Source organism: Aquarana catesbeiana, linkage group LG04, assembly GCF_042186555.1.
Source record: "Aquarana catesbeiana isolate 2022-GZ linkage group LG04, ASM4218655v1, whole genome shotgun sequence".
Classification (NCBI taxonomy): Eukaryota; Metazoa; Chordata; class Amphibia; order Anura; family Ranidae; genus Aquarana; species Aquarana catesbeiana.
In genome coordinates, this window is record NC_133327.1 from 69,323,198 (window position 1) to 69,337,553 (window position 14,356).

At 41.2% G+C, this 14,356-nt stretch overlaps 1 protein-coding gene across 5 annotated transcripts in view; it reads left to right on the plus strand.

Annotated features, from left to right (window-relative positions):
- ATAD2B (ATPase family AAA domain containing 2B) overlaps window positions 1–14,356 on the plus strand; it is a 247,273-nt gene that overhangs the window by 54,864 nt on the left and 178,053 nt on the right. For 3 of the 5 annotated variants that reach the window (XM_073625324.1, XM_073625326.1, XM_073625325.1), the window contains exons 5-9: window positions 910–1,012; window positions 3,122–3,278; window positions 7,485–7,613; window positions 9,074–9,149; window positions 12,411–12,512. In XM_073625324.1, coding sequence (XP_073481425.1) covers window positions 910–1,012; window positions 3,122–3,278; window positions 7,485–7,613; window positions 9,074–9,149; window positions 12,411–12,512 — 567 coding nt within the window. The remainder of the gene's footprint in view (window positions 1–909; window positions 1,013–3,121; window positions 3,279–7,484; window positions 7,614–9,073; window positions 9,150–12,410; window positions 12,513–14,356) is intronic. The other 2 variants (XM_073625327.1, XM_073625328.1) reach the window with 1 other exon arrangement.

The window sequence follows — 14,356 nt, forward strand, 5'->3', positions numbered from 1 at the left end:
TGTCAGGGCTCAGCAGCCATTCTATACAGTGGTCAGTTTACAGGGGGAAGGGCAGAAGCTGGCAGGATCAACCAGGTTTTTTAGGTGTTACAGGGGTTCAAACTATACAGCACAAGCACTGTGCTGTATAAAATGCTTTAAAGGAGCAGGATCCTTTTTCTTTTTTGGGTTAACAAACGCTTTAAAAAGTATATGCATTTGGTCATAACATGTGGTTTGTTTATACTACAGTTATCATACCCTCTGCAGTCCTCCCCTGCACATGCCACCCCATCATACCCTTTAGATCTTTCATTGAAGACTTTTAATATCTTCCTTCACTACAGAGTTGTACACATTATTTCCAGTTCTTTTAGACACTTCTTTTTGTAAAACACTTTCTCTTCCAACTTTGCCTATTCTGGAACATAGATACTTTTCTTATACTTTGAAAGCAGACCTGAAGATCGGCATCGCTAGGTTTCTTCTGGTGGCTGGTCTCCAAACATGGTTGCAATTAGACTGTTAATGGTGGCTTTGTCAAAGGTCACGGTATGCGCATTGGTAGAGTTACTAATTGGAAGGCTCTACCTGTCACTATTTTCACAGAGAGCATGTGATTCCCTGCAGCAGGAGGGGTGGGGGTTCCGTTGCCGGAGGCACCTTGTAGCATGCTTAATGGGTAGTATTAAAGTTCAATTCCAAAATCTGTTTGCTTACGCAGGATACAGTGTAGTGCATAATTGTATGCGTATGCTTTATCAAATTGTAAAGCTAGCGACATACTCTACAATCCAAATTCTTCTTTCTTACAGTTTAGATATATGTTCATTCTTCTACCAACTGACTTGAGTTTAAGTAGATTATAAAATTTGCCATTTGATAGGTTTTTATGTGATACATCACAGACTGTTTACTACTTGTTTGTAGCACTGCAGAGGCCGTCCTCCAGGAAATGGACAACATCAACATTCGGAGGAGCAGTAAATCCAGGGAGGTGGAGAGGCTGCGTATGTGGACAGACACAGAATTTGTAAGTGAAGTCTTCCCTAAATTTTGGGGTTAGGTTTTTTGCTAAACTGAATCATTGGTCCGCTCTTGGGCCTTCCATTAGAGGAGTGCTGGAATCCATGGACCTTCTGTTAGGTGGGTGCAAAAATGAGCATACAAAGTTAATGCTTTAGTCGACTTCTATAGCAGGGCAATGTTTTGACTATTTCATACATATCTGGATGAACAATGTACAACATTTTAACTAAGAATCTGATCATTTGTTAAGGCAACACAGTTTAATGGTTTAGGCCAAACCATAGTGTACATCCGGGATATGCATTAGCAGATCTCCAGCTGTTGCAGAACTACAAGTCCCATGAGGCACAGCAAGACTCTGACAGCCACAAGCATTACACCCAGAGGCATGATGGGACTTGTAGTTTTGCAACAGCTGGAGGTCTGCTAATTGCATATCCCTGGTGTACATGATCTTGGCACCCCATGAATAAGTGAAGAATTTTTTTTTCTTTTTTTGGGGGGGACAGATGCCAGTCATCTGGCACCACCTGGTGGTGGTCATAAATATGCAGGGTATCTTCAAGTTTGACTTAAGCCCAATTTTCTAACTTGCAGAGAGCTTTATAACAGCCCTTTTCAACAGGGTGCCTTGGCAAAATTCCCAAAAATTGTGTATATGCCAACAGGTGGATCAAGCCTAACTTAGTTTCACAAAGCCACAGGTTTTTATTGTGCACCATTAAAATCTTCTAGTCGCTGGTACCCTACAACCAATGACATCATCCATTGATGAGGACAGTGAGCACCTCCATAGCATCCTTGTTTGCAACTCCCTGCCCCTCTCAATCAGCACTGGGGTCACATTTGCCAAGTGAGGGAGAGAAACTGAATACTGGTCAGTACCAGTGTGCAAAGGTGTGTTTGCCTTGGAAGAATTCATCACTTTTTGGATGTTCTGCATGTGTGAATGTTAAACTAGTAGTTTTAGTTTTTTTACATTTTAGAAATTTTAAAGGGTGTCTTGACTGAGAAAAGGTTGAGAAACACTGCTGACCAAGGATTGTGTTAAAGAATCAAATGGCCAGAATAAAAAAGTGTCCTGGAGAACCATATTGGCATGTCGATCTCTGTTGTCCCTTTTTAACTATGAATGGTTGGCAATAACTGTGACTATTCATGGCTGTCTGACTTTTCCATTGTGATATTTAGATAAGTATATGTATCATCAGGCTTTCTGCAGCAGGGGATTTCTTTAGGCAGCTTTATGCTCTATTTGGACTACAGGTTTTCATCATTTAGTGCCTGGATGCCATTTAAAAATGGCATTTAGCAGCACCTCTTTGGTCTCCTGGCTCAATTTTATAATCGAATCTATAATCGAATCTAGATTCAACCCCATGCTGTTTTGGATTCCTATCTACTTTGAACCATGGCGGAGTGCGCAGAAGTCAGTAAGTTTGGCTCCTGTGAAGATGGAATAATTCAAGATGTTTACTTTAAGGACCTGTTCATAGTTAGCCATTTGGAATTACAGGCAGAATTGGTGTATAATTCACGCAACGTGAATTTGGGTGCCATTCATCCTTAATGGCAACCCACACGTCGTGCGATTTTTGCTGCTGAGGTCGTCTGACAAAATACATAAATCGTAGCAAAACATGTCTATAAAAATTCACCTGGCTCAGGGTCAAAATTTTGGTCTAACAAATGCCCATAGAGCATTCAAGTGCATGGGCTACCCTATGTGCAAGATCCAATAACACATGTGAATTGTATGAAAAACATTGAGCGGGAACACAGGTTTCTGCTATGTGACATGTGAACAGGGCCTCAAGGTGCATATGATTTCTGTTATGTTACCATTTGCAGAAGTAGAGGCAATACATGGATGTTAGGAAAATTATAAGATATGCATTTCAGTCAGTAATAACTTAGGAATTCAACTTTCTTGAAATCCACCATGACTTTGCTTTTCAGAGTTTTTAAGGAAAATGTTATCATAGCAAGGAATTGGTTTCTTCCCTTTTGTGTTTTTGTGTTTTTTGTTTTTTTTTTTTGCGTTTGTTTTTTAACAGGAACCTTTTGGATTCAAACATTCCTATTCACACATTTGCTACATATTGCCCTACAGATTAATAATAAGAATATCCATGATATACAGGAGAACATGGACATGTATTCCCGTGTTAAGAGGAGGAGGAAAAGTCTGCGTAGAAACAGTTATCCAATCAAAACCCGGCACGAGGAATCCTCAGAAGGAGAGGAGGAGGAAGAGGAGGTTTCAGAGGGTGAGTTTATTTATGGGGTTGTTTTTTTTTTTTTTTTTTTTTTTATGCTGCTTGGGAAGTCTTTAGCATTTGTGAACGAGACCTTCACCAGCATCTTCTCTTGAAGTAGAACTAAAGGCAAAACTTATTTTGGATAGTTCAAGGGAGGGTTATAACTAGAGGTCGACCGATATATCGGCCGATATTTGGTGTTTTTTACTTAATCGGCATCGGCCGATTGTGCTGATAAAAAAAGCAGATACAGCTTCAGCCTGACTTGCAAAAGACTTCTGTAATAGAAGTCAATACAAGTTGCCTGAAAACGAAGCTCTCAGTTTAACCATTTAAAGACTAAATCTTTTCTGACATTTGTTGCTTACAAGTAAAAATCCAGTATTTTCTGCTAGAAAATCACTTAGAACCCCCAAACATTATATATATTTTTTTTAGCAGAGACCCTAGGGAATAAAATAGCGGTTGTTGAGATATTTTATGTCACACGGTATTTGCGCAGCAGTCTTTCAAATGCAATTTAAAAAAAAAAAAATACACTAATAAAAAAAAAAACTAAGCAGTAAAGTTAGCCCATTTTTTTTTCATCCAGAAGTTTTGATTACCTGTTTTTGTGTATTTAATATTTAAGAGAGGTTTTTTTTATCTAAATTCTACATACAAGTGAACTGATTGGAAGTTTGTTTTGTTTATTAAATGTTTAAATGTGTAAAATTTTCTGTATCACTGAAGGTTGCTTTCACACTGCAGCGGGCATGCGTTGATGGTAAAACGCTGCTAGTTTTAGTGGCTCTTTACCATCATTTTAGCAGCACTATTCGGCTGCTAGCAGGACGCTTATAACCCAGCTAGCAGCCGAGGAAGGGGTTAAATGCGCCCCTGAAGCGCCGCTGCCGAAACGCTTTGCAGGCGCTTCGGCAGTGGTGCGCATTCATTTCAATGGGCAGGAGTGGTGGTATACACCGCTCCAAAGATGCTGCTTGCAGGACTTTTTTTTAACATCCTGCCAGCGCATCGCCTCAGTGTGAAAGCACTCGGGCTTTCACACTGAGACTGCAGGGGAGCCGTTTGACAGGCACTTTACAGGCGCTATTTTTAGCCCAAAAGCGCCTGAAAAACGCCCCATTGTGAAAGGGGTCTAACTGTTAGATTTTATGAGATGAAGGTAAAAAAAAGAAGAAAAAAAAAAAAATCGGCCTAATATATCGGTCCAAAAAAATCGGCATCACATATCGGCCATCGGCCAACGCGATTTCTAAATATCAGCATCGGTCAGAGAAAAACCCATATCGGTCGACCTCTAGTTATAACCCCTGTCATGATTTTTTTTTTTTATTTTTTGCCATCTGTCTCTTATTGGGGAGATTTCCCCTCACTTCCTGCCCCATAGCCAAAACAGTGGGAGATAAATCTGTCCAATGTCTGGTTGTCACTGGAGCTAGTGTCCCCATTGTAAGATTTCTCCTATTTTTTTGTCTGATAACCCAAAATTTGTGATTTTCTTTCACTTTTATTGATGGTACACAGAACAGAATAGAGAGGGTGAACCTAACAGAAGGTAACCACAGTAGTCAAAACTTGACAGGTGTTCGTTCCAATCCCTCTCCACTATATCCATAATAAAAGAAAATAAATAAAAAAATGCCTTTTAGTTACAGTTCATCCGGAAAGTATTCACAGCGCTTCACTTTTTCCATATTTTGTTACAGCCTTACTCCTTAAATGGATTAAATTCATTATCTTCCTCCAAAATTCTACAAACAATACCCCATGATGACAAAAGTGAAAGAAGTTTGTTTGAAATCTTCGAAAATGTATTCAAAAATAAAAAACGAAAAAATTACATTTACATAAGTATTCACACCCTTTGCCATGACACTCAAAAATTAGCTCAGGTGCATCCTGTTTCCACTGATAATCCTTGAGATGTTTCTGCAACTTGATTGGAGTCCACCTGTGGTAAATTCAGTTGATTGAACATAATTTGAAAAGGCACACTCCTGTCTATATAAATTCCCACAGTTAACAGTGCATGTCAGAGCACAAACCAAGCCATGAATTCCAAGGAATTGTCAGTAGACCTCAGACAGGATTGTATCGACACAGATCTGGGGAAGGGTGCAGAAAAATGTCTGCAGCGTTGAAGGTCCTAATGAGCACCATGGCCTCCATCATCTGCAAATGATGGAGGCCCACTCTTCCTAGAGTGGGCTGCCCCGCCAAAAGAAGAACCATCTCTGTAGCGCTCCACCAATCAGACCTGTATGGTAGAGTAGCCAGACGGAAACCACTCCTCTGTGAAATACACATGAGAGCCCATTTGGAGTTTGCCAAAAGGCACCTGATGGACGACCATAAGAAACTAAATTCTCTGGTCTGATGAAACAAAAATTGAACTGAATTGAAGCGTCATGTCTGGAGGAAACAAGGCATCGCTCATCACCTGGCCAATACCATCCCTACAGTGAAGCATGGTGGTGGCAGCATTATGTTCTGGGGATGTTTTTCAGTGGCAGGACCTTTGGAAGACTAGTCGGGATGAAGGGAAAGATGAAGGCAGCAATGTACAGACACATCCTTGATGAAAACCTGCTGCGGGGTGCTCTGGACCTCAGACTGGGGCGAAGGTTCATCTTCCAACAGGACAACGACCATAAGCACACAGCCAAGATAACAAATGAGTGGCTATGGGACAACTCTGTGAATGTCCTTGAGTGGCCCAGACTTGAACCCAATTGAACATCTCTGGAGAGATCTGAAAATGGCTGTGCACGACACTCCCCATTCAACCTGATGCTGCTTAAGGGGTCCTGCAAAGAAGAATGTGAGAAACTGTCCAAAAATAGGTGTGCCAAGCTTGTAGCATCATACTCAAAAAGACTTGATGCTGTAATTGGTGCCAAAGTTGCTTCAACAAAGTATTGAGCAGAGGGTGTGAATACGTATGTACATGGGATTTTTTGTTGTTGTTTTTAATAAATGTACAAAGATTTCAAACAAACTTCTTTCATGTCATTATAAGGGTCGGTTCACACTGGGGCGACTTGGGATCCGACTTGTACGCCCTCAAGTCGCCCCAGAAATAGATTCAATGGGAGTGAACGCTAGCCTCTTAATAGACACTACTGAAGTCGCTCCGACTTCAGAGCGTACTCCCTGTACTACTTTGATCCGACTTGGTAGGCGACCTGTACCATAGAAATCAATGGAAGTCGCCTCCAACTCGGATCTCTCTGTAAAGTCAAGCGACTTTGCAGGGAAAACCCCTCCCTCCCCCCCTCCCTCCCAGAGAGCTGATTGCCCTGTGATTGGCCACAGCCGAAGTCGCCTGTCATGGAGGCGACTTCAAGTCGCCTTGTAATTTGCTGAAGTCGCGCTGAAGCCACGGTACAAAGTCGCGCTGAAGTCATGTTGCCCCTGTGTAAATCGAGCCTAAGATTTGGTTTGTGGAATTTTGAAGAAAATAATGAATTTAATCCATTTTGGGAAAAGGCTGTAACATGACAAAATGTGGAAAAAACGAAGCGCTGTGAATACATTCCGGATGCACTGTATACTTTAAATTGGAGTGTTTTTTTTTTTTTTTGTTTTTTGTTTTTTTTTTTATTATTATTCCCTTTTTAGGATACAATTTTTCTACTTGATGGCATCATTATGGATTGAGTTGCTTCCTAGTAGTTACACAGTTGTAAAAAATGTAAACGGCACACCACAGGGGAAAGAGGAACGCTTGACGCACTCTAATGCCTGGTACACACGATGAGAATCGGATGAGAAATACCGCTTTCGAAGCGATCTTACGTTGGTCTGATAGTACACAGTATTTGACAGTTCATGCGAAATTATCCAGCTCAAACATTTTTGTCGTACAATACCAGAACGAACGATTTTTGTTTTAATCAGTACAATTTTCATCTGAAAAAAATTGAGTGACCAAGACCGCGCATGTTTAGAAACGAAAGAATACATCACATTACAATGCATTACATCACTTCTGAAGTTACATTCTGTTGTCCAAGAAATTTGGTAGCTTTTGTAACCTCTGCATTTTCGATATGAGACTAGCATGCAAAAAAATAAAATAAAACAGATGATCATTCGTCCGATATCAAGGCTGGTAGGAAGGGAGGTTTTCCTGCCAGGGGTCAAAGATGGGAATTTACGTTCTTTTTTTATTGGGGGGTGTGTTATCATATCTTTTCTATGCTATTGCAGAGTCCCAGGAAGAAGGTGAAGACTGTGATGAAGAAGCTGAGGTAGAGGGTGAAGAGGGTGAAGAGAATGATCGACCATACAACCTCAGGCAGAGGAAAACTGTGGAAAGGTATCAAGCACCTCCTATTGGTAGGTAATGCATTTAGTATTTAAAAAAAAATCTTATGGATGGAAATGCTTGAGGTTACATGAAAAGCACCTGTGCATTGTAGTCAGTATAATTGAAGGAATCCACTGAAAAACTTTATCTGCTGTCAGATTGCAAATTTCATAAAATGCTGTGGAAGTAGTGTACAATTTATGGTTCACAATGGATGAGTTCTTAGTGTACTTTAACCACTTACAGACCGGAAAATTTGGCTGCTTAATGACCAGGCCATTTTTTGTGATAGGGCGCCGTGTCACTTTAACTGAGAATTGCATAGTCGTGCAACGCTGTAACCAAACAAAATTTTTCCCACAAATAGAGCTTTCTTTTGGTGGTATTTGATCACCTTTGCGTTTTTTTTATTATTTGCGCTATAAACAAAAAAAATTGACAATTTTGAAAACAAAAACAATATTTTCTTATTTTTTGCTATAATAGCCCCAAAAATGTTTTTAAAAAAACAAATTTCTTCCTCAGTTTAGGCCAATATATATTCTTCTACATATTTTTGGTAAAAAAAATCGCATTAAGCTTATATTGGTTTGCGCAAAAGTTATAGCGTCTACAAACTATGGGAAAAATTTATGCCATTTTTATGGCATTATTATTATTATTTTTTTTTTTACTAGTAATGTCAGTGAGCTACGATTTTTAGCGGTACAGCGACTTTGCGGCAGACAGATCGGACACTTTTGACACATTTTTGGGACCATTGACACTTATACAGCGATCAGTGCTATAAAAATTCTCTGATTACTGTGTACATGTCACTGGCAGGGAAGGGGTTAACACTAGGGGGCGATCAAGGGGTTAAATGTGTGTTTCCTGGGTGTGTTTTAACTGTGAGGGGATAGGACTGACTAGAGGAAGATACATATCGTTCCTACTTGGTAGGAACAAACGATATGTTTCTTCTCTTCTGACAGAACAGGGATTTGTGTGTTTGCACACACAAATCCTTTTTCCTGCTCTCGTGCATGCGATCGCGTTCCCCGTCTGCTATCGCCCTTAAAGGTACAGATGTTCTCATATGGCGATTCGCGGGAACGAACCACTTTGCCACCTTATATCGGCGTGAGCCGGTCGGCAAGTGGTTATGCACCTATATAGCTAGATTTTGTTATATTATGCCCATAGTTTCCTTTAATTAGCATTTTTTAAATGTACTCTTGAATGGCATCTAAATAAAAGCCAAGTTTTTTTTTTTTTTCTTTCTCCAGAGCAAAACAAATATAGATGCCAACCTAACCATCTGCTAACTTTGTGATTATAGTTCACGTAGTTGTAAATGATATGAATAAGCATATATTCTGATAAAGCAGATAATCTGATATAGCATTAAAGGAAGAAAACTGCAGTGATCTATACTTATGAACTTGAAGTTCCATGTATTTTCTTTGTTTTTTTTCTCTAATCTGTTAACATGTTTGGTTTTATTTAGAGCCAGCACATCAAAAAAAGCGACAAAGCACTTTGTTTGATACACACAGATCACCTGCAAGAAGAAGCCATATTCGGTATGTTCACAGCCTGCAACTAGCAGACTATTGTTGGACTGATGTATTTTATTTTTTCCCACATCTGGCATGCTTTATTTTTTAAATCAAGAAGATTTACTGAGCCTAATAGAGGGATCTTCCAATAAAGAGCTTAAAGTAAACCCATCATTTTTTTTTTTTTATAACAAACTTGCCATTTTTGCCTGTGCTGTGCAGTGGTTTTGCAGCTATTTTTCTCGAGTCCCCTGTCAGCAGTCTACACTTCCAAAATGGAGCTACAAGGTGTGGTTGAGTCCATTGTAGAATGGTACTGAGCAAATGCTGACAATCTCCTGTGAGAAGCACTTGAATCTGCTGTAAATGTTGAAATGTGCCTGGGCTCAGGCTATGGATAGTACAGCATTTGCTTACTACTGGCAGTAATAGGGCTTTAAAACCAGCTCTGACTGACCTTTATAGCTTTACATATTGTTAGAAAATGCATTTTCAACAGCACTGAAGTCACAGTGCCTCTGTCACAAATGTGCAGTTGAAACACTCACCTGTTTGCATTGCACTCGCTGGCTGAAAATGCTGCAGAGAATGTAAGTTGTTGACGAGAGGGTGACGCCTAACTCATCCAGCTGGCGATGAAGTGACATGCAAGCAGGGGAGTATTTTGTTGTCCTGCTTTGTCATGTGTGGTGATCCTAGCACTGGCCATTAAGGATGAGCTTCGGCGTGTTTGCATTCTGCACTTGCCGAGCCCGCCAGGAAGTCGGCGCAGCGCTAATCACAAGCAGTGAGACATTTCCCGATGTGCGGCTGCAGAGATCGGGAAATGTCTCGCTGCCTGTGATTACCGCTGCGCCGTGCCGACTTCCTAGCGGGCTCGGCACCTGCAGCATGTGAACACGTCGGAGCTCATCCTTACTGGCCATGCTGTCGCCACCACCTAGTTCAGGGCTCCATGGAATTGGAGGATTCTTCCAGAGGTTGTTAGGGGTTCCTTGAACAATCAGTAGTTTCTGCCTCTCAGATAAGTTCCCACTGACACCATTGATCTTTTCAGCTATCTGTAAGGGGGTAATTTTTCCCAATGACTACAGGCATAAGGAGCTTTCTTCCCACTGACCATTACACCAATGCATCATAAGTTTGTAGATCTAGTACATTTTATCAGGGCTTCCCTGAGACTGGAAGGTCATTTCAAGGGTTCTCTGTGATGAAAAGGTTGGGAAAGTAACGAAGCTTAACTATTTAAAAAAATGTTATTGCAGTAGAGACCTGCAGTGTCTTTTCTGCAATAACATTTACCTGCCTGCTTGCAGTCTTCTCTTTGAATGAACACTGTACTGTGCATTCCTGGCATACTCTGGCTGCAGCAGAATGACTATGCATGCACAGGATGACATCATTCCACCACCGGCCACTCAAGAGGCCAAAGACCCTTCACCGGGGAGTAGAGGACAGTGTCTTGAAAGGGATGTAACTGCCGCATCACTGGAAGGTGGAGGTGATCATTTCTTGGGTTTTAGGCCTCTTTCACACTAACGATCCGTATGTCCGTTTTTCATCCTTCCGTTTTTGGATGAAAAACGGACATACATGAATCTCTATGGAGCGTCGGATGTCAGCGGTGACATGTCCGCTGACATCCGACCCGCTCCGATCCGAAAAGTGTAACGGAGGAAAAACCTACTTTTCCATCCGTTATCGGATCGGGTGACGACGGACACTACGGTCCGTCATCATCCGATCCCCCCATAGGGGAGAGCGGCGCTCTGACAGGTCCGCCGCTGCACAGTGTGCAGCGATGCACCTGTCATCTTCCTGCTCAGCGGGGATCGGCGGAGTGATCCCCGCTGAGCAAGCGGATATTCACGGGGTGGATCATCACTGATCCGCCCCGTGAGAAAGAGCCCTTAGTTCTGCTTTAAGGAAAGTTCCTGATTTCTAAAACGTTTTCTTTCCCTTTTTTTGTTCTGTTAAATTCTTGTGTGGTCTGGAAGCCATTTTTACGGTGCGCTTTATGCTTTTTTTTTTATTACTGCCACACCAATTGTAATGCAGATTTGCTGCAGAACAGAACAAAACCCTGACTATTTTCTTAATTTCTCAGCATGGGTCTCCCAGAAGCCATTGGTATTGAAAAGAAATGTCTAGACGGCTTAATTCTGCTTTTCTAAAGCAGGCAATTTTCTCAGTTTGCTTCCTATTCGTATTATTTTTTTTTTTTAGCCTAAATTATGGATTACTAAAGTGCAAAAAGCGCCTAAGGCATGAATACATTTTCAAGAACTGTGGGATTATTGCTTTATTTACTTCTCTGTAAGCGAGATTACTAAAGAGTATGCACTAGATTGTCTTCTCTGATCTCTTCCATGGTTCCCCAATAGTTATTTCAGACTCGCATCTCAGGAATAAAAGACTCGCAGGGTCTATATTTGAAGCAGAACACTAGTTTTCAGACTTATACCTTGCTGCAGGCACATACCTCAGGTTTGTCAATTATAGGACAGGTCCTCTTCACCTTTTTGCTGGTTATACGCATCATGGTCACACGCCGGTGATCTCGAAGACGCAGATATGATCTGCTTTGCACTGTTCGGTTTGATAGCCCTGATGTCTTTAGGACCTGCTGTCAGGTTAGGTCTGGGAAGCAGTCTGAATGAATGGCCTGTAGTAGTCAAGTTCTTTGTGTTTTAACATCAAGAGGAACATATTGGAAACCATGCTTATAATACTGAGGAAACCTAAGTAAAGGCATTGACTGCACTTGCACTCTGTGCAGACAGTGGGGTAAGTTAGCCATTCATGGATCGAAATGAATTTTGATCAGCAGGGACTGGCCGAATTTCAATCCATGAATGAGCACTGTGGTTGTACAGAAATCGATCTACTAATGGACTTCTGTACAACTGCCCTGTCAGATTTTCCCCGCTCAATCAGCACCACAGACTATATAAAGCCTGCAGCGCTGATCAGTATATTCTGATGGCGGGTCCATCTTCCCGCTGTCAGAATATAATAGCTCAACAAAGAGGATTCCCCTCACCACACACTTTACAATCTGACTGTACAGTCTCCTTTAGTTCTAATAACTCCTTTATGTAGATCCTTATTACACATGGTATTTGTAAATCTAGAGGCTGATTGTACAAAGATTGTATGGTCATATTGGAAGATGTATGGTGAACTTTACTTATTGGCTACTGCCATCAAGCCTCCTTTACTCGCCTTTTGTCTGTCTATTTCCTTTACTCCAGTGTACATGTTAATGAGTGTATTTTTCTGCAGAAGAAAAAAGCATGCAATTCACAGCAGCGATACCACTTCCTCATCAGATGAAGAGCGGTTTGAGAGGAGAAAGTCTAAGAGCATGGCCAAAGCCAGAAACAGGTATTTGCCCTGTACAATATATGTAACAACTAATACGTATGAATAAGCATCTTCGTTTTCTATTGCTTTGTAACAGTAGCTTTTCTTCTTCCTAGACTTACCTACACATACCTGCTGCAACACCCAAGTTTCCACCATTCTATTGATTTATTTATTTTATTTATTACAGGTACTTATATAGCGCTGATAATTTACGCAGCGCTTTACATCTATGTTTCACATTCACATCAGTCCCTGTCCTCGTGGAGCTTACAATCTACAGGTTCCTAACTCAAATTCATATATACACTGCATCTGGAAAGTATTCACAGCGCTTCACTTTTTCCACATTTTGTTATGTTACAGCCTTATTCCAAAATGGAATCAATTAATTATTTTTTTCAAAATTCTACAAACAATACCCCATAATGACAACGTGAAAGAAGTTTGCTTGAAGTCTTTGCAAATTTATTAAAAAATAAAAAAAACAGATGACGGAGAAATTCCGTACCTGGTCCTCCTTACCTCTCAATTTAATTGGTCGCATAAACATATTTAAAATGATCTTTCTGCCAAAATTTCTCTATAGTTTTAGGGCCTCCCCCGTTTTCCTTACCAAAAAATTATTTGCAAAACTTGACTCTGCCCTGTTTACTTTCATTTGGAACGGTAGCCAACCTCGTATAGCCAAATCATCTTTACAAGCGGCCAAACCTGTAGGTGGATTGGCTTGCCCAAATTTGAGGAACTATTTTCTTGCTTCCCAGCTCACTTATATCCATGATTGGTTGCACTCTGACCCCCAAACTCCATCCACGGCTTTTCTATTGTCTCTATTTGCATCCCCTGCCTCCTTGAAGGACGAACTACATAGGTCCAAAAAAACGGGTGGATCCAGATTTTCTCCCGCAGAGGTTTGCTTTGTGGCCTGGGGGGAGGGGGGAAAGATACTGGCACAATCCCAAGTCGATATCTCGCCACAGACTCCTCTGTGGCGGAACCCGAACATTCCTGAGCTCTGTGGTCATCCAGATTCGATGTGGTGGGCCCGTTATGGGATCACGCACCTCTCTCATATTTTTGAAAACAATATATTAATGTCTTTTGAATCCATTCGACTTAAATATAACATTGCAAACAAATTTTTCTTCAAATACCTTTTATTGCGACATGCCCTCAGGACACAGTTTGGTTCATTGACCATAGGGCTCAGGGAATCCTCCATGGAGGACCTTCTGTCCTCTCCAGAGATAGACAAACTTGTGACGACCTTCTATGGGCGCCTTCAGGTGATGGGTGCGGATCCTTTTCAGAACTCTCAACGTAAATGGCAAAGGATTATGCCTGAGCTTTCTGAAGAGGACTGGGAGGAGGCAGTGGAGGCATGCTTTCAGGATATCATCAGTACGGCTGATGTCCTGATACAATTTAAGTTTATACATCACTTACACTATACACCTGCTAGGTTGGTTACAATGGGACTGGGTCAGGATATTGCATGCGCTAGATGTAAGAGTATCGCTGCTGATTTCTTTCATATGTTTTGGGCATGTCCCGGGCTTGCAGCCTTCTGGAAAGATGTTTTTTCCTTTTTCAGCCGTAAGTTACATATACCGCTGCCGCAAACTCCAGAGGTCGGCCTCCTGGGAGTACTAAATGATAGTGTTCCTCGCACTCATGCTAGGATGTTAATACGTATTTTATTGTTTTATGCACGTAAAACCATTTTATTGCACTGGAAAGATACTGAACCCCCTTCAGCCCAAGCCTTCTTCCGTATTGTACATGGGACCCTCCCCAAATTTAAGTTGATTTACAAGAGCAGAGCATGCCCTGGGAAGTTCACCAGGATCTGGCAGCCTTGG